This window comes from Gavia stellata, chromosome 21 (assembly GCF_030936135.1).
Source record: "Gavia stellata isolate bGavSte3 chromosome 21, bGavSte3.hap2, whole genome shotgun sequence".
NCBI classification, from domain to species: domain Eukaryota; kingdom Metazoa; phylum Chordata; class Aves; order Gaviiformes; family Gaviidae; genus Gavia; species Gavia stellata.
The window spans coordinates 4,705,659-4,726,191 of NC_082614.1; the positions used below are offsets into that span (position 1 = coordinate 4,705,659).

Genomic DNA, 20,533 nt, shown 5'->3' on the forward strand with positions numbered 1-20,533 from the left:
ACAGTAATACATAGTGCCCACAAGTACCCACTCTCAATCTCGTTCTTGACTGTCCAGGCTTCCAGTCGTAAGTTTTCTCTTCCCTCTAGTCTCAGTACCTACTATTCAATTGGCAATCCCGCGGCTTAACTCCTGTCTGCAGGCAACACGCCAGCTCTTCAGCTCTGCCCTCTGCTTAGCAGCTGGTCCTGGCCTGGGGCTGTTTGCTGTGCCCACCCTCGCTCCTGACTCTTCCCTGAAAGGCAAATCTTTGCAGGAGGAAGATTTAAGAGGGGTTTAAGAAACCAGACATCAGCTATAAGTCCCCCCACATCAGCCTCTAAAATCGACAAAAAGAGGCTGTAAAATAGCACTACTTGAGCTTCAGGGGACAGAGGGACCAAGCCCCACAGCTCCCAAGCCCAGCAGCGTCCGCATCCTGCTGTACAGCCTCTAAGGAAGCTTTGTGTTTTAGAGGTTCTGAGGCCAAAGTCCCCTGTGCTTAATGACAGCCCTCTGATGCAAGACCAAGGAAAAGCACAAAAGTATCATAAAACCAGCTTAAAGAATAAAGACACCCAAGTGCACTAATGCAAACAGACTCAGTCCTCTTAAACCTGAAACAAGCCCCAACTGACAAAACATCGTCCAATTACACACCACAAATGTTACAAATAAATTTACAAATGTCAAGGTCATTCTGGAAATAAATGGACCAATAAGCTTGACAAATTAAAATTTGTCTTTTGTTCTAAATCTTCCCTTATACTATCTTCTATATATGTCTGGGTATATATATTCCCCTAATATCTAGCATACAGTAGAATTTATATGAAGTAATAATTTCTTTTTAATAGGAAAGAATATATGTGGCATAGGTCAAAGTTACAAAAGCAGTATTCAGAAGACCTCTACAGGACTGTGCCTCCAGATTTAGAGATAGGAGTCTCAAGACTCGTGTCAAGAGCAGAGATTTAGACTTTACCCATCAACATCAGCCCTGTTGAAGAGGCTGGAGAGGATGCATAGCTCAGGAGTTAAATCATGAGGGAAAAACCTGCATTGCATATACATGAAGTAGGAGAGGATGAGAGGTATTTAGGGGTTTAAAAATCTTCACAGACTCAGTACGTGGACTGAGGAGTACAATTTTTAAAAGCTGATGCAAATTTGGAGCAGTAGGAAGAATCTTGCTATCCTGAACAGCAGCTGTTCTCTTGAAGAACTGCAAAAAGATCAAAAGGCCAAAATTTTCCAAAAATCAAAGCCCTGGTATTTACTTAAATGACAAAATGACATTTTTGTTCTAAATCCAAGCAGCGCAAAAGAATAATACTCAAAATGCTAGTGAGACCAGCAGTATCCTTGAAACAAAGAAAAACTGCATAACAGCAAAATCCAAAATTAAATGAGGAAAAGAAGTCACTGGATAGGATCTCCAGAGTTACGCTATGATCCTATGAAGTACCTGAATTATGCAATACCACATACAGTTCTGAGCACTGATTTATAAATAAGTGGACTTTACGTAAAATAATACATCCAGCATCTTTCAAAACTCTGGCGATTTCTATTCAGTAGGTGTTGCAAATCTCTAAGTGGAAAATGCTTCTCAAATAATACTTGTCACTTTATTAATAGCTACAGAGACATGAAAATACAACTGGGAAACCTGACGAAGTTTTTTTTTTTTAAATATACTATGACATGTATTATAATTCTTATCAACAATATTTAATTATATCAATGCTTTCTGTTTATTACAATTCTTATAAAGAGAAGAAAACTTAAGTCACCTGCTGTGCATATTGTAAAGACAACTTGAACTGAATCAAAGAAGAAGAACATAACTAGGAGAGACACAGACGCTCCAATTGGCAGGAACAACGCCTGGGTAGAATCAATGGTTTGAATACCTGCAGCAGAAAGAAAGAAAGTGACATTTAACTTGGGCTATTTCTTACCACACACTTATTGACAGCCTGTCCTCACCGCCACAACTGAGGACTCTGACAATATATTCCATTTCAGTGCTGGTGTAATAGACGTTTGCTCCGAGATCCTCGTGCACAATCGTAATGAAGCACAGCAGTCTGTGTGAAAACACTCCAGCTAAACCTCACGACCGCAGTGTCTGGGTGTGTACAGCAACAGCCCTGCGTTGCAGAATCCAAGAACTGAAAGTTCAGAGAAAATGTACGGATTTTTTCTTGTGCCATAGATAGAATGAATAACGAGTCACAAAAACTAACATTATTTAGGGATTAGGAATCATATAGCAGCTATAGATTTGCTTCATTTCACACTGAGCAACATGAACATGTTGAACAGAGCATATAAAAGTTTTATTTAACCTCTCAGCACGAGGTAAAGAGCCTGACCAACAGCAGAGCTGCAGACAGTGTTAGGCTGACCGAGCTCATGCAAAGGGTGCCACAGCTTCAAATTCCACTTGGGTGAAGGCCACCATGCACTTAAAGTGTATCGCTGATGGCAATCACCAGATAACATCAAGCCTAACAATAAAGGGCAATTTTCAAAAAACACCCAAGTCATTTACCTGTTTATGAAACTACCAACTCAGTTCAGTGTGCACTATAATCACCTTTTATGCTAAAAACCAACAAAAATTCATGCTCACATTTTATAGCTGGAAGCAATTTTAAACAATGCAGAGATACTGAAGTATGTTATTCTGATTATTTCCGTCACCTCAGTCACTCAGTGTGACTACTAGGGATATTAATAATGGGACAGGACATTTTTTACTATATTCTACCACGAGTTTTTAGAATCACTAAGAAAATTGAGAAGATCATGCTTTGAAAAGCCCACCTATCCCTGCAAATTCTAATACTTAACCAGTCTCTGTAGCTGTATTTACATTTGATGATGGCGGGCGGGGGGGGAGAAGCCATAAGTAGTAACCCAATTAAAAATACAAGACATATTTATACTTGTAGAGCATTAAAATAACAGGTAACAGCTGAAGTAGTCACTCGGTAAGAAGTATCCAAAATGTCTCTAATGAAAAATTAATACAAGACTCAGACCGAGATGAGATCTAAAACCAGATTAACATCACGGTGTTATCCCAAAATAATAATTAGACACTGCTGTATGAAGCAGGGTTTTACCAGTCCCAGGATTTTAAGGATAAGCTTTTAGGTTATCAAGCAGAATATCTGTGCATAAGTATGTATGCACATATACACAGACATACACATACAAGTATACAGACACACACATTGTGCCTGTGTGTGTGATAATGCATCTGTTTCATTTTTTTCTGCGGAAGAGTGGCAAGTTGCCTAAACAATGGGTTACCTACACAACTCATAGTTACCAATGTATCTGCGTATGTCTAAAAACCTCAAACACACACGTGAAATACACTCATTACAACTTAGTATCTGTCATAAGTATTTAACTATTTCCACAAAAGAAAAGCTAAACAATGAGCATGGAAGTCACGACACTTGCACTGTATGGTCATTTATTAGTTCAGGTCACGGATCTATTATTCTGAAACATAAGTAGCACAATAAATTTTAAAAACAGAAAGCACAAGAACTCAGTCTCTTGGGATTTCTGTGTTACTGAGGTCTGGTACAAAAGGGTAAAGTACAATATAGATAGACCAGTGATGATAGTGTGAAGACACAGAAATTCCTGTGTTCTAATCTGTGACTTAGATCTAGTTCCCAGAGCATTTATTCACATGCCCTTTAACTTCCAAAGGGAAAAAACAAACAAAACAAAAACCCAGAAATTACATACTACAAACCACCTTGGCATACAGGAATTAGTGCCTGCAGTGTTAAATGTCAAAGTTCTTCATTTCATTTCTGATCATTTTGACAGCTAATCCCCTTAATGTGCTTATTTTGCAGCCCCAGACTGTCTTCTCTTGCTTCCCAGATGCCAAAAGCCTCAACTGTTCATTGCTGAATCACCAAGCACAGCAACCTCTTTGCTCTGTGTTGTCAACAGAAGCAGTGCTCTGACAACTATGTAAATTCCAAGAGTCTATATTTTTAAAAAAAAGGGCAAAAAAAGCAAAAGACACATACAACATATGTTATTTATTTTATAATTTTGAAGTTATATTTCTTAAGTTAAAGAAAGCAACCTTCGCATTCAGGGTTTTGTGGACAGGGCTGCTCACATATCTCACCCCTGTCTTCTAAACTTGCTGAAACTATTCATTCTAGAGCCTGTTCTGAGAAAATGGCCATATAAATTGCTACAAGTTAAACTCAGGTGTGAATTTACAGCACATTGTATACAACGCATTCTACTCTTAACTGTTCACGTACATATTTTTACCTGCAAAACAATGCATCTCAAATGGCCAAGCTGCCTGAAATCTATTTATAGATTACAGAGGGGACAATCACCACGTAGGAGCTGACATGTTAATCCCCACTCTGAATAGATTGTGTGTAGACACGTATTTTGTTGTCCATTATAAATGAGTTGCCCAAAGCCATGTGAACTCTATACTTCAATTTCTCTATTGATAAAGCTGAATCATCCTTATGGACGTGTTAGCATACCACGAGATCTCTCATTGCTTATGGACTGGCTAATACGTCACAGTGATAAACACCAGACAAAAAGAAATTACATTCCCTTCTCATAACTCTGTGGTGTTTTTTTTAAAAGTAAAGCTGTTTCCATCTCCGGTAAAACCTGACAAATTGTGCAGCGTGCAATTTCTATGCATTATTGAAATGTTACGTTGATGTTTTAAATTTAGCCTCCATGGGCATGACCTAGATAGCAGTATTAGTGCATAGCAAGATGGTAAGTGCTGAGACAAAACAGTTCCGCTCTGTCAGGTGAATCTACAACCCATGTAGCTGAAACACACGGACGGATGAAGCAGAAGAAAACGCAGCACACTGAAGTGATGAAAGAAAGATAAGGAGTAAAGCTAACCCTTACTGTTATTGGTGCTGTTGCCATTAAAAGACCCAGCTGCGCTGCTATTGTCTTTCTCTTTGTCTTGATTCTCAAAGTCCATGTTGAGAGACCTGCAGGAAACAAAGCAAACTTAACAGGCAAGTTTCAAACTCCTATTTAGGCTCATCAGCTACGGTCTCATTACCATTCTACCACAGCACCCTCTCCCTGAAAAAGCCCTTTAATGCTGATTATTAGAAATTAAAAAAAAAAATAAAAAAATGCTTATAGTTCCAGATGAGGCACCAGATCACACAGGTTCTAATAGCGAGACTCATCACCATAGTGTCTGAACTGGTAAGCGTTAACAACAAACTGCAACAAAGACATATATCTGCATTAGTGGGAAGTGTAGAACATGATGGAAATGCAATAAACGTTTCAATTCTCCGATGTATTTGAACTCTTTCCAAGTTCTCATTGATCCTTTTCATTCAAATTTAACTATCAGGTTTCATTTTTAAAACAATATTATTTCCTTCCTCTAAATCTTGTTATGAATGATGACCAAAACTAGCTTATAAGTAATTGTCTGCTGAATGTAAGGTCTTACTTAATTGAAAAGCTGCAGCAAAGCCTAGAAAGTAACCAGATACATATTTTAGATACAGGCAGAACAGATGACTAGAGGAAGCTCTGAATAAATAGTACAAATTGATACAACTTAACTCATCCCTAGGAGCTGACAACATTCCCCTATATACACGCAGCTCAGCTCTAATTGATTGATCTTTTCATTTTGATATACGCACTTCAAAAAACTTCCAGAATAACACAGTATTCTACCCCTTTTGCTACAGTCTTTGACTCTGATGCAACTTCTAAATTATATTCTAACAAATCTGGCATAACTTTCTGAAATGGGAGAATGTCATTTAAGGTCTGTTTTGGCCAGCAAACATTTCTATTGTTAAATTCTAGGTTGCTGTATATAAAAAAATGCTAGCCATCAAGTTTACCATGAGAGTTTCTCATTCTGATACATGCATGTTATCCATGACACAGCTGCAGATTTATTTATTCAAATATGCTATAGAGAACCACCAGAAGCACTGTACAGCTCCTGTCTTTAGTCTGCAGCAGCATCAAATATCAAGTATTTCAAAAAAACTTCCAGGTTAACTGGCATTAAAATCCTTTTCAAGCTGAGCTGTGAGTAATGGTACTATGCAAAGTAAATTTTATTAATTTGTCAGACAAGTAAGAAATACACCACAATCTTCTATATGATTCTATAGGTATCAAAGTAATTTCAGTGTGTAGATTACCTACAGCAATGCACAGGTGAGCAATTTTGTGCTGCAGTCATACAACCTGAAATCAAGCACATACAGTCTATAGTATCAAGATAGGTGTGGTGTGTTAAAGAAAGAGGGGCTGAGCAGTTCCACTGTATAAAACAAACAAAAAAAAAAGGCTCTTCCAGGGTGAAATGGATTTGTTGCTTCTGCTTCTATTATGCAAGCGCTCCCAAGCAGTGGTATGAAATTAAAGCAGCTTTTGGGCTCAGGCAAAACGTGAGGAAGCTTCAACCTCAGACATATAGTACTTCTACACAGACTGTGGATCATCAACTAAGAAGTTACGAAAAATACAAAGAGGCAACGGAGAACACTAAAATTCTAACAAATTAATCTGTTCTTCTTAGCTGCTTCTTCTAAAGATCTCTCCACTCTGCGTCTTGTTTGGGGTGCCTTTATCCTTCACTCATGCTCCCTTTTTCCCCATTAATGCATTGTAGCCTCATAATTTTCCTCTCAAGCTATAAAAATCCAGGAGGAGGCTGGCAACACTCCAGGACTGGATCTAAGATTCAGCCAAACAAGATAATTCATTCCTCAGAGCAGAGTTTTCTTCCTCTCTGAATTAGCGCAGTTTAGCAAGAACTTCACACCATCATTCTCCCAGTGCCACCCGGCAACTCATAATTTAAGGGATTGCTATCAGCAAAGAAAACTGGAAACAAACTATGAGATCTACTGCTCAAACAACTTCAGCCCTTTTTCTTTCATTGCAATAGCGTCAGCAATTATTACATTATTACCTATAAACATCTCTACCTCAAAAGTAAGCATAAATTAGGAAATTAATTTCACTTAGCAACACTGCTGCTAACCCAAGACAACTGAATCATCTCCCATCATTTTATGATTTGGCTCTTCCCTCTGCTACAAATTATCACTAGCATAATAAAAAAAAAAAATTGAGAAGTGATCACTCAAACATCCTCCAAGAAAGGTAAAAACTACATTGTAAAGCAAGATATACTGAAAACTACTGGACTGTAAAGAAATTGCAAGCTGAGAAACATTTGGGGTTTTGTTCAAGTTTCTGCTGGGCTTCCAAAGGCAACATTCAGCCAGCACCTCCCATCAGGCAATAAACTACACAGCTGTTCCTTCCGTGGGTCCTCACAGTTCAAGTTGGTAGGATTTCCAGCACAATGTTTCAAAGCAGGCACGGCTCAGCCTCCCACAGGGAACCACTCAGCAGGGTTACACTAAGGCCAATGGAATGAGTAAGCTGCTGGCACATCATTATCGTGAAAGTTCAGATTCAACTATGGATCACTTCCACCGCAGTAATGCTTCGGGGAAACCCTGCAGGAGAATATTCTTATGAAACAATGGAGGAAATATGAAAGCAAGTATGTGTCTGTAGAGTCGCTTGCAGATGCAATATATTCTTGCTCTACTTAGCAAGGACAGTCACCCATCTTAACAGCTCTGGGACTATGAGAATTGTGGGTTGCCACAGAATTGCCAGATTTCAATTGCTCTAAATAATTATTATAGAGAGAGAGCCTAAAATATGTTATGTGCTCTAACATTGCTACAGTTGCTTATAAAACTTTCCTGTGAGATTAGACAAGGTCTAATGCAAGATCCAGAGTGGGAATAAGAATAGGGGAAATACTAGCAGAAAGTGCATGTAAAAACGTTTTCACTGCCGAGATGGAGTAAGAGTGCCCGAGTCCCACATCTCTGATAAGAACATCTTGCCTTCAGCAGGTACTTCACATGCACCCATTTGTGCGTGCACTCGTGCGGACAACCTTTACAGCCTTTGGTGAGAAGGTCTGTCCCAACCCCTGGTTCCACCCTGCCAGTGCTGCGGCTGTAGACGCTTACGAACTCCACAGTCTTTCTCTACGTTTTATTGTGAAATATGTATCCTGATTTCTGTAAATGTCAAGTCGTAAAGCCAACTATAAGGACACCAAACTATTTTCTATTTACACACGTACTTTAGGTACCCAAAGCCTAGAGACATAAGACACCAGTTTCATCCCATGCTTCTTGGTTTGGTTTAAAAGCAGATACTTGAACAGGTAGATTCTGGGTTAAATCAGGCTTTACATAAGCTGAGAAACCATGTCTGGGTACGTGACAGAAAAAGATTTAGGTATTACCTGCCTGCAAAGTAACCCTAACATTTAAATCACAGAGAAGCACTTGGACAAGAACAGACGTCTGTCTTGCAAGAACCCATAGGAAACAATCTGTTTCAAGCTAAGCTCACCTCTTTAAAAATCCGTAACTAACACATATACTTGTATGCTCCACTTTACAGCTTGTAATGGTTTATAAGATTATATTTGTCTCTTCGGCAGTCAGTAAAGTAAATCAAGTTCAAGGAATGAGAGACAGTCAGAATGTATATGGGAGAAATGTTCAGATGGGCTTGAAGCTGAAACTCCTGACCCAGCACAAACATAGGAAGGAAACTCTCGTTCATCCACAGTATGAGAAGCGGGAACTCAACTCTATTAACGGCATTTTGTTTTCGATGCAGGCTTCACCCATGATTTATTAGACATTCTTCTGAATATCTTGGGCATTTGGGATTTTTTTTTCGTTTGGTTTTGGACAAACGCTGCTTGTATGAATAAGGACAGTGGACCAAAGCTCTCTTTTGTTTCCCTGAAACCTCTTGCGTTAGATTAGATCCACCACACATGTGGATTTTATTCTAGTGACTCAGCCACACAATTCCTTCTGATCCTATTACTGCACTTCTGCTTAAGTCACTTGCCAGCAATACCACAATAACTCTATTTGCTTCTTTTCAGACTGAAAATCAGAAACCAAACCCACTTTCTGCAGCATGAAGGTTAACTAAGGAGTGCTGTTTTCTTTTTGTCTTATGACAGCTCCATTTGAGACAAAGCACTCAAATCTAGACGAAGACATCATTGTTGTCATTTAAGAATGAGCACCCTAAGCCATAACTTTCATCTTTCCGGCAAGTCACATTTCTAAGAAAATCCACCCACTTCGTCAGAAGTTTTTCTTTTACTACTTTAGGAACTTCCAGATGAGTATAATTTTGCAACTTACTACCTCACTTGAATTTCTTAAATAACTTAATTGTATCTTAGACCCCTTTGTTAACATCACTTTACAATTTTCTGTAAAAAACTGATTTTGACCTCACTTGCTGACCAAACAGAATGGGAATTTGTTCAAGTCACCATCCTAACTGTGGGTTTCAGCCCAGACATCTGCTAAAGATCTACATATAGGAAATTAATTAGGAAATTAATTTTAAAACTATAGGACCCTGTTTTAATCTATAATAGCGTGCATCTTGGGGTCTTCAGGCTACACGTAAGTAGTAGTGGACTGGAACAGGACATTTCCTCAATTGATTTGTATCCATCACCATTTCACTACTTCATCCAGAAGTTAGATGATTCTGAAGTTTGCAGTTCTTGTTACGTGAGCAGCTCTATATGTAAATCATAGAACAAGACGGTGAAAGAGCATGTCTATATAGGAATAGGATGGCAAACAGCAGGGGAACATTTTTTAAGAGCAAGGAGCTCTGAAAATGGCAGCCAATTTAAGTTCAAGTACTCCTGCTCTTTTATATTGCATTGTCTTTTCACAATTGAATTTTAATATATGTTATGGCTTACTGCAGCCAGATGCATAGTTCCTTTTTACAAAGCTGCATAAATTCAAGTGGTTAAAAACTGAGTTAGTCCCTCAACTATATGCTAGACTGACTCAAAACTTAAAGAAAAAATTAAACATTTATCAATTGCTACTCAAATACAGCCTTTTATTTCTTTTTTATTTTCAGCATCTCTAGATTTTGTCTTCCTAAAGCCTTCTATTTTTATTCCATCAGCAGTGCTGTTACTTAATGCTCACTAGCAACAACAGACAGCTCTTATAAAAACTTGGTTCTTTCATTGTATGATTTTATTACCTTATGATGGCAATTTAAAACCTCTTACCCTAATAGCTGCGACTTACATCATACATATGACCATGGCCTGTCAGTCTGATCTCGGTGCCAGGGAAGGTTATGGAGCAGATCATCTTGAGTGCCATCACGTGGCACATACAGGACAACTAGGTGATCAGGCCCAGTCACCCTGAGTTTATGAAAGGCAGGTCCTGCCTGACGTTATAACCTGATCTCCTTCTACAACAAAATGACCTGCTTAGTGGATGAGGGAAAGGCTGTGGATATAGTCTACCTGGACTTTAGTAAAGCCTTTGACACCGTTTCCCACAGCATGCTCCTGGAGAAACTGGCTGCTCATGGCTTGGATGGATGCACTCTTCACTGGGTAAAAAACTGGCTGAATGGCCAAGGGTTGTGGTGAACGCAGTTAAATCCAGATAGTGGCCGGTCACAAGTGGTGTTCCCCAGGGCTCCGTATTGGGGCCAGTTCTGTTTAATATCTTTATCAATGATCTGGACGAGGGGGTAGAGTGCACCCTCAGCAAGTTTACAGATGACGCCAAAGTTGGGCGGGAGTGTTGATCTGCTGGAGGGTCGGAAGGCTCTGCAGAGGGATCTGGACAGGCTGGATGGATGGGCCAAGGCCAAGTGTATGAGGTTCAACAAGGCCAAGTGCCGGGTCCTGCACTTGGGTCACAACAACCCCATGCAACGCTACAGGCTTGGGGACGAGTGGCTGGAAAGCTCCCCGCAGAAAAGGACCTGGGGGTGCTGGCTGACAGCTGGCTGAAGATGAGCCAGCAGTGTGCCCAGGTGGCCAAGAAGGCCAACAGCATCCTGGCCTGTATCAGAAATGGTGTGGCCAGCAGGAGCAGGGAAGTGATTGTCCCCCTGTACTCGGCACTGGTGAGGCCGCACCTCGAATACTGTGTTCAGTTTTGGGCCCCTCACTACAAGAAGGACATGGAGGTGCTGGAGCGTGTCCAGAGAAGGGCAACAAAGCTGGTGAGGGGTCTGGAACACAAGTCTGATGAGGAGCAGCTGAGGGAGCTGGGGTTGTTCAGCCTGGAGAAGAGGAGGCTGAGGGGAGACCTCATCACTCTCTACAATTACCCGAAAGGGGGTTGCAGAGAGGTGGGTGTTGGTCTCTTCTCCCAAGTGACTAGTGACAGGACAAGAGGAAATGGCCTCAAGTTGTGCCAGGGGAGGTTTAGGCTGGATATTAGGAAAAATGTCTTCACCGGAAGGGTTGTCAAGCATTGGAACAGGCTGCCCAGGGAAGTGGCGGAGTCACCATCCCTGGAGGTATTTAAAAGACACGTAGATGTGGCGCTTAGGGACATGGTTTAGTGGTGGACTTGACAGTGCTAGGTTAACAGTTGGACTTGAATGATCTTAAAGGTCTTTTCCAAACTAAACGATTCTATGATTCTGTGATTCTATTTCAGGAATACTCATAGCAGTTCAGAGATTTCATAGTGTATATATTGCCTTTTATCACAGACTTGTTAAATGAAGCAATGTTTTTCAAGAAACAGGAAGAAAACCATACTGTACTTAAGTTTGAAAGGAATAATGCTTTCATGCTGTCGTCATTTTTTTTTTTAAATATGTCAGTATGAACCTCATTCCTTAGGTGCCATTACATTAAAACAAACTGTATAATACAAGATGCAAGTCTAAAGGGACAACAATTCTCTAAACTACACTCAAGTCTCCTAAAATGGAGAAAATTTGATTTTTGAAGATTCAGACTTATCCTGCAGCAGTTCTCAGACACTTTTCTGGAATTCAACATCGACAGCGTTTCCCACTTCTCTGTTAAGCTGTTACTCACACTCAAGTAAATAGTACTGGGATTCAGGAATCTCCATTTTACAAGACTTATTTGCAGTCAGAACAAGGACATGCTGAATTGACCAACGCTGAAACATTATATATAAAACTGTACTATTGATAACATTACATTCCTATCTCTCTTGACAATCCTTTCAGACCCTCCAAATACAATTTTACAGAACTGTCTTCAAGGACTAACTTCAAAGTTATCTCATATGTGCTTGTAACTTGACATACAATTACATCTTTCAGAAACCCCAACTAGCTACTTTTTCTTCCTTTTCCATTTCCTTTTCAGAAGCAGTATTTCATTTACATTAGCCATCAGTCTGACAAAGATACGATGAAATAGAAGGTATAAACTGTATTCAGTCACTTGTCGTATTTTGATCTGAAAAAGAAAAATTCTGTAGAACTTTGAAGAAAAATCTTACCTGAAACTGCCGTAGACTATGAGGAGAATAGAAATCAGGAAAGTAGACACTTGACTGGAATCCACAAGGGAATATGCCCTGGAATTGGGAAAAAGAAGGCAGGTGTGTCATCATGAGTATCCATTTCTCCACTGCCATTTTCTGATTCTTTTTCTTATTATAATACAAATAGAGAATTGGATGACAAATCTTTATGGCAGCTATTTCTAAAGTTCTCATATCATCTAGGAATATAAAACCTGTAGCTTGTAAATTAACTTTTTATATTCAAGACTGCAGCATGCAAAATCCGTACAACAATCAAAGAACAATTCAAAATCCTTGTGGTAATTTGTTCTGAACTCACCACATGCAGATTTTTTTTCTCAAACACATTAAAATTGCTTCAATTGTAACTAATGCAACCTTGCATGTAAATAACAGTAACCTGTTTTCTGTAAGAGTTCTTATGTCTTGACTGATAATAGTTAGGTTGCAATATGTCAGTCAAGATTCACTTAGTCCAGGGGGGAAAAAACCAAAAACCCAAACCCCACAACAAGCTGCAATATTCATTTATTAAACCACGCACAATTACTTCCCTATTACATCTTGCAGACCACTTGGTACGGGATTTCCAATAGAAACTTCATCAGGAGACTTAAACACCAGTGTTAGATCGATTTCCTGATACAACATACCTTTGTGTTTAATGCACGGAAATATAAATATTAATATTTGCCATTTTTCCCCCCTATCCCTGACAGGCCAAACCCTACTCCGTAGCTTGCACTGAAACTTCTTTTCGTCTGGACAATGGGACAGAGGCAGCCTCAGCAAGTTCCCAGCTGACAGCCGGCTGGGGGAGTGGGGTCGATACACTAGCAGACAGACAAACTTTTGAGGGGGACCTTGAGGAATGGACCAACAAGAAGACAACAGCTCACAAGTCAAGAGGAATGATCTCTCTGTCTGCCTAGCACTTGTGAAGCTCTACCTTGAGTACTGCCTACAGTTTTGGGGGCCCCAAAAGACAGTAACACTGGCACACTGGAGTAAGCCAAGCAGAGGGCCACCACGCTGGTGGGGTACAACAGACAACACTACAACTCCCAATGGTATTTCAATAACTTGTGCTAAAGTAACGGAAAAGAATGATGCACAATGTTAATTGCATTAGTCTTTTCCTACAAAAAAAGGTAACTATACGTTTCTGAAAACCAAGCAAAAAGCTTAATTTCAGCAAGACTATGGATATGGAACAAAGATAACTGAATTACATGATAGTTCCAAATTAAATATCACTAAGCGAATAAAAACTAAAGTTACAAGACAGTTAAAGAATCACTCATCCCGTTCCCAATTTAAAAGCAATTTAGAGAAAATTACCAAACCACTAGACACACACTTTAAAATACTTTTTTTAATATATAAACACAAATGTGAACCTTCTACTATAGAAATTCAATATTAAACATCACTGAAAAACAGACTGCCTCTTTTAGATGAAATTACATACTTGTCAAATAAGCTTTTAAGAAATGAGAAACTACTTTTGTTAATTACCATAAATAACTTCAACATTAAGTCACACTAACAGTGAAAAACAGATGTCTTATTTGCTCATAAACTTGGCCAACACATAAAGGCGATCCTAAACTTTATATATTTTTTTTATTTCGGTCATGTTTGACCTTTAGTTTCCAGGCTGTGGAACAGAGGTTTTAAAAGCATCCACGAAGTTCAATATCCTGAACTGCAAATACATGCAATATGTAACTAAGCACTTACAATCAGTGTATATAGAAATGCTGTTCAGGTTATACATAGTATAGTTCATTGCATATTATTTTTAGCCAATGATTACAGCTAAGGAGACCCCGAGACAAAACAGCTCAAGGATGAGCACACTACTTTTATGTCCTGTTACTAGCTTCAGTTTCAGGGAGAAGCATTCCCTCACCCAACCTTGAGTGAAGGAAAAGGGAAACTTCATATCCTGTTTGGATTTGAGAATAAATAGTGGAATTCATCTATTAAAAGAATCTTCAGGAACTCCAAATTTATAAGAAAAGCAAAATGATTGAATGGAATTTCAACTGGGATTGAACACGTCCAGGGTTATGCATTAAACTTTATTAACTGATGTTCATAAAATTTAATCTTCATAAATTGGCAAATACTTTCGAGATGAACAATGTTTTCTACATAATTCATCATTCAGTGGCAACTTTAGAAGCTATGATAATTAAAATGGCATTTCATCATAATTACTAAACATTAGTCAAAACAAGGCTGTAAATGTTAGAAAGATTTGTGAAACAGATAAAATAAGGATGATACACAGGTCATGGATCAGTCCTGTGCATAATCCGTTAAGTTTTGTATTAAAAACTGAGGGCCCTTTGGTACAATGAAAGAAACTGAATACATGCAAACCCATTCTAAACCATGATCTAATATACCATAACCCTACTGACAGGCTGCAGTGACGATCAGGACAGCTATCTGCCGATTCTGTGCAAGGGAGAAATGAGAACTGAAGTCCTTCCATCCCACAAGAGAAGTGCAATAGTGTAATTATAAACTCATCGCAGACCAGTGACGTTTCCCGACTTCTCCGCTTAGAGATTTTATAGCGGGACATCCTGAAAACTCAATGTTGGTATCATGATTATGGTCTGGGAAAACTCCTGTTCACTGATACTCCAGCAAACAGAGCCAGAGAGATATAGTCACACTTTCCTTCTTCCTGAAGCCACTGGAAAAAGAGCAATGCAAAACACAGGCAGTATGACAAGCCTAAGAGCGACCGCACGGCGGGAATCAAGTGAGCAGCTCGGGCATGTCCAGATTCCAGCCAAAGTTTCCAACACAAGCAGCCCACAAGCAAACTTCAAGAATAATTTTATAATGCTGAAGTGAATCTCATCGAATTAAAACCCTGCATCTTTTTAACACCTAATTTCCCTACATTATATAAGGTATTGCACAAAACCTGAAAGCAGAACTGATTCCTAAAATTCTAACCACTGGACAGTTCATTAAGAGACTAAAACCCCTTGATCCCAAATAAACACTTTCTAATGCATTAATCTAGTCTAGAGATAATAAGAAAATGACAGCATCACATGAAAGAATCGAGAAGTAAGATTTCTTCAAAGTTTTGAATATTATTCAAAATGCCAGACAGTGATCTGCAAACTCATTTGTATTTTTAACTGAAATTTAAATGACCTTCTACAAGTCCAACAGGGTCCATATGCATATAACTGGATTCTCCTATAGCGTATTTCAAGTATGCAAGTTCGCATACTCCCACAGCCAAACAAGACATCAGTGCTACGTTCTTCTCAAACGGGATCAGCCCAAACCAAAACAAAAAACCACACTGATGAAAAATGTCGTAAGTTGGAGTAGACTTTGTGCAGTCACATTTAACCAGCCTTCCACTGCACATATAAAATTGAAAACGTCTTCCTTCTACAAGGTACTTTTGTAAAATTAAGTATTTAATCTCAGAACAAGCAGTGGAAACCTAGGCACAGAAAATGCCTGTGACGAGCGTGCATAGCTGTCCTTTGACTTAAATACTGATTTTAGAAGCAATTCTTAGTACTTACTACATGACAGTCCACGAAGAAAAGATCGTTACTCTTCATTCTCATTCTTAAAATTAATACTGGATAAGGCCATGCTAAAGACTGCTGTCTTTTGAAGGACTTGCTTTAGTGCAGTTCATCTGCGTGCCACATTACAAGAACAACTACCAACTCATTTCTAAACTCTAGTATATATGCAGAACATACATACTCCAGTATATATGCTCAAAATACAAAGACACCATTGGTTTTCTCAGGGAAATACATTTTTTAGGATTCTTAACACTACCACACCTGGAATTCAACATCCATGTAAGGAAGTTGTTTTGGAAGCAAGTTATTTAGTCAGGCTATCAGACAGATTCTTGCTAACTCAGTCAAGTAACAAATAACTATTTGTAGTTATTAGACTATAATATTAGACCCATATATTAGACCCAAGCACTTTATAAAACCAAACACACCAATGGCTTACTTTCCTCTGTAAGCTCCTTTTCTCAGCCAGCTAGTGAGAGGTAACTTCCCAAATGCCTTCTCTACAACTCTCACTCTGAACCCGCACCTTTACACAGCTGAGATCAATTTTAGCAAATTCTCTGCCATTAGGCATCTATTTCTGGCAGCTTCATGGGCAAGTGCTTACAACACAGAGCCTGCTAAGGCATGCCAAGACAGAGACACAGCAAGCACTGTTCTGTAACATATTCTGTGTGTCAGCCCTACAGCTATACACTGAAAGTATTGTCCAGACAACAATCCAAGCAGCGAGCTCTCCAGCCTGGCACAGACTGCTCCATAGACCTTTACCTACAGAACAATTCCAGGGATGCCCAGCCATTGCGACACACCACCACTTCCACGCGTCTCGAACAGTAACCATGCACAATATGCCACACCAGTTACAGCTGCCGTTCCAAGCATCACTCTCCCTTCTTCTGGGAAAAAATGAATAACTTCTGTATTCCCAAGGGAACAGAGACCCGCTTCATTCCCAGCTAGAGAAGACGGTAACCGGCTAACTGCAACAACAACAGTAAAACCGTTACATTAGAGACACTTGCAAGCTCTCTTTCCTCTGTATCAGTAGCTGCAGGTCAAGCTCTCTTTTCCCCTGTGTCCACAGGTCCAAGCTCACCTGTCTTTGACTATGAACCTTCATCCTACAGGGTCTCTGCCACCTGACTGCTTGGGAATTTCTTATAAAACCCCCTCTTTTAGCCCTACTGTTCTCCTATTACATACATTCTTCTTAATTCCTCTGGTTTTGTTATGGCTTTTGCACTTCCAACTCAAGAAAATCACCCAGTCAATACAAGCACTGGTTTTCATGTTTCAGCTCTCCCTTACCATCAAAAGATAAGCAGTTTCTTGATAGGAGTCTCAACAGTCCTTCCAAACCAGCAGAAGGAGTCCCTTAGGCAAAGCCTGGTACCTCTTTTTGCCCTCCATGTTGAGCACTAGGTATCTGCAACCAGCTTTGTTCAATGAAGACCCAGAGAAAGACAGAACAAGGAACCAAATGTGTCTCCTGCTGACAGCGCAGGGCATTACCTTCTACATAACATACTCGTCATGGGCCAGTCTGACGTTACCACAAGCCAACACTGCCATTACAAGAGCAACTTCTTACCTTTTACCAGTCACCTATTCTCTTTCTTCACCCCGTGCCAACACAACCATTTGCAAAACCACAAGGAAAACTAGATTAAGGGATTTGTCTGCTTGAATAATAGTGGAGAATGAATGGGAAGGTTTCTCAAGTGATTCAGATTCCTGATCTGGCATCTTTCTGGACATAAAAATCAAAGAGGAAAGACTTTTCAATGGCAGCATTGGCTTAAGTACCCCAAAACTATCGCCTCAGGGAATTTTTATGTAATTGAAATAAAAACCTCTTTCTGTTTGCACAAGAAGCCTACTAAATGGATGATCAAAGAATTCAGCCCCTCAATGTTTCAGTAGCAAATATCACTCCCCTGACTTCCAGGTACAAGAGAAATTACCGTGAAAAATTCTGCCAAGGGGGGAAGGAGAAGCCTGTGCACCAAAGTTTCCATAGCAATGCATGCTTAAAGGCCCTGGACATGAATCATTCTCATACAAAAGCTGTTATAACAGCAGCAAGATAAACCTTCCCTGCATTTACTGTACACACATGAGAATGCAAACAATGGAGCAACAAATAAATCACATCAACTTGAAAAATGCAGTAGATGAACTAACCACTAAAGTTCACATGAAAAGAGAAGATTGCATTTCATCAGGTATTTTTCTTTATCAGTGATCATAATATCCAAGCGCTTTCAAGATTAAGGAAAGTAAAACTGTAAAAGGAAGGTAAGCACACTAGATAGGCTAGAGTAAGGATGGATTAAAATAGAAGAGACAGGTCTTTTACTTTGTTTAACGGGACCAAATCTACACCTTGCAGACATCTATCACAGAATCACAGAAATTCACACTGACAGGAATGTCATGAGATCATATAATTCTTTTGAGTTATAATTTGATCTTACTTTGGGGAAAGACAATGTTACGACAGATGTTTACCTCACCTGTTGTTTAAAACACTCAACTGGTAAAATGAGAAGACTTTTCTTGACACCTAATATAAGTCTTTCTGACTACAATTTTAGTCTATGCTTTTTCTCCTATACAAAACATCCTTCAAAACTCGTGGGGAGCTTCTCATACCAGACACAACTGGGGCAAACAGGATCCATATGTGGATTCACCTGCATATTTCAGTTTCTGCAAGATGTGGCTGCTTGAGAAGTGACCACACAAAACTTCAAATACTCTTCAGCCCACATTACAAGCCACAACTATTTATTCAATCAATATGGTACTCTTCATCTACAATTAAAATATCAGTTTTATTATCAAATGTCCACTGCCTCCTCACAAGGTAAGTGACAATAATCCATGCCCACCAAACCACGTACCCCACTTTCCCAATTTCCTTTCTCTTCAAAAGAAAACTCCTCATAGGTAGGTACCAGCATTGGAAAGGTGACAATGAAGCATCTCCTTCCCTGCCCTATTACTCATCATTCATTTTCAGAACTTGCTGAATGCATGCATTCAGTTTGAGGGTCCCATCTCAGCAGACAGTCAATTCTTTCAAAGGGAACCAGAAAAAAAGAAGAAAAAACAACCAATTTTTGCTGGAAATCTGGTGTTAAATGATAAAATCAAGGATCAAGAAAGTTCCCACATCCCACCTCCCCCCCCTCCTTTGAAATTTTATACATTGCAAAAGCTATTTAATGTGTTTATTACATCAGTGATTGCTATAGCAATAGAAAAACAGAAAGTCAAGAAATACTAGTTGGTAAATTCAAGACAAGTTGAAGAACATTTTACAAATCACTTCCCCTGCCCCACCGCTGGTTTTTGGAGCTATCAGCTGTAGGCAACATTCGCCTTCACACTGCGGCAATGACCCTAATGCATCTGTTTGCTTTTGATCATGCAAGAGTATGCCACTCACGAGGAAAATGTTTTCTTGAATCTACTTGTCTCTTGTATTTTCCAAACATTCTACTAGCTATTTTATTCCTTAAAAGAAGTAGGAGAGAATACAGTGATCAGGACAATTTATTGCTAAGAGCAATTCATTTTTCATGCTACAGTGCAAGGCATTTGTGAGCTATCACTGTAGCATCATTTATCAAGACGAGCAAATCAAACTCAAGGACTCCAGAGCACAGCCCTAGGGCACATGAAAGAGCAGCACCACCATGTACATGAAGATCAATTACAGTTAATTGCGCAAATATTCATTTCGGTTGGGGGGTGGACTCACTCCGTAGGTAAAACCAATACTACTTTTTCCTTTACTGGATTCCAGGTCAAGGGTATAACTAAAAAGCCTCTTTCAACTGCCTTACATGTGCAAGATAAATACATATTTAAGAGCCTCCATTAGACTTGCTGCCAAACCAAAGTTAAATCTGAGTGTAACAGTTAAAGGTATAATTTTAAGTGTGAAGTCATAGCACCCACAGCTGTAAACATATCTCAACACTATTCCATTCTTTAGTGTGATTCATAGGAAAAACAAGCAAATTGCTATGGCTTCACTTACGTTAAAGGAATAGCTTGTTTTCTAATGTAAGTTTACAATTTCATCTCATTGTCACGTGCAGATAAGGTCTGCTAAGTCTAAGTAATTTAAGGAAACATGGAACATATCAGAAAAAAAACTTAAAGCAAGTCTGAAGTGAAAAAAGGAGTAATTTGAGATGTCCCACTAAAACCAGATTTTCCTACGCAGACTTGGTAGGGCTCAGGCAGGCATTTCAAAGTTGTAACTGGAGAATAATTCTGCTGTTTATCAGACACAGGGCTCAGAACAACATTTTCACACAATTAGATACCAAATATATATTTTTATTATTATTTTATTTTTACACATTCAACTAAAAAACCCAAGTCCCTCTTCCACCCTTTCCAGAACGCTGCTTTCCCAAAACTATCCCCCCAAACCAAATGCCAAGCTCCCAACTAAACCGCTAAGAGAAAACACTC

At 39.3% G+C, this 20,533-nt stretch overlaps 1 protein-coding gene across 1 annotated transcript in view; it reads right to left on the reverse strand.

Moving 5' to 3' along the window:
* The window catches only part of SPPL3 (signal peptide peptidase like 3), a 62,703-nt gene that overhangs the window by 14,537 nt on the left and 27,633 nt on the right, over nt 1-20,533 (reverse strand). Inside the window, exons 3-7 of the mRNA XM_059827908.1 lie at nt 18,946-19,040; nt 18,004-18,014; nt 12,420-12,497; nt 4,930-5,018; nt 1,776-1,895 (exon numbers count right to left, since the gene is read on the reverse strand). Of these exons, the coding sequence (XP_059683891.1) occupies nt 1,776-1,895; nt 4,930-5,018; nt 12,420-12,497; nt 18,004-18,014; nt 18,946-19,040 (393 nt within the window). The remainder of the gene's footprint in view (nt 1-1,775; nt 1,896-4,929; nt 5,019-12,419; nt 12,498-18,003; nt 18,015-18,945; nt 19,041-20,533) is intronic.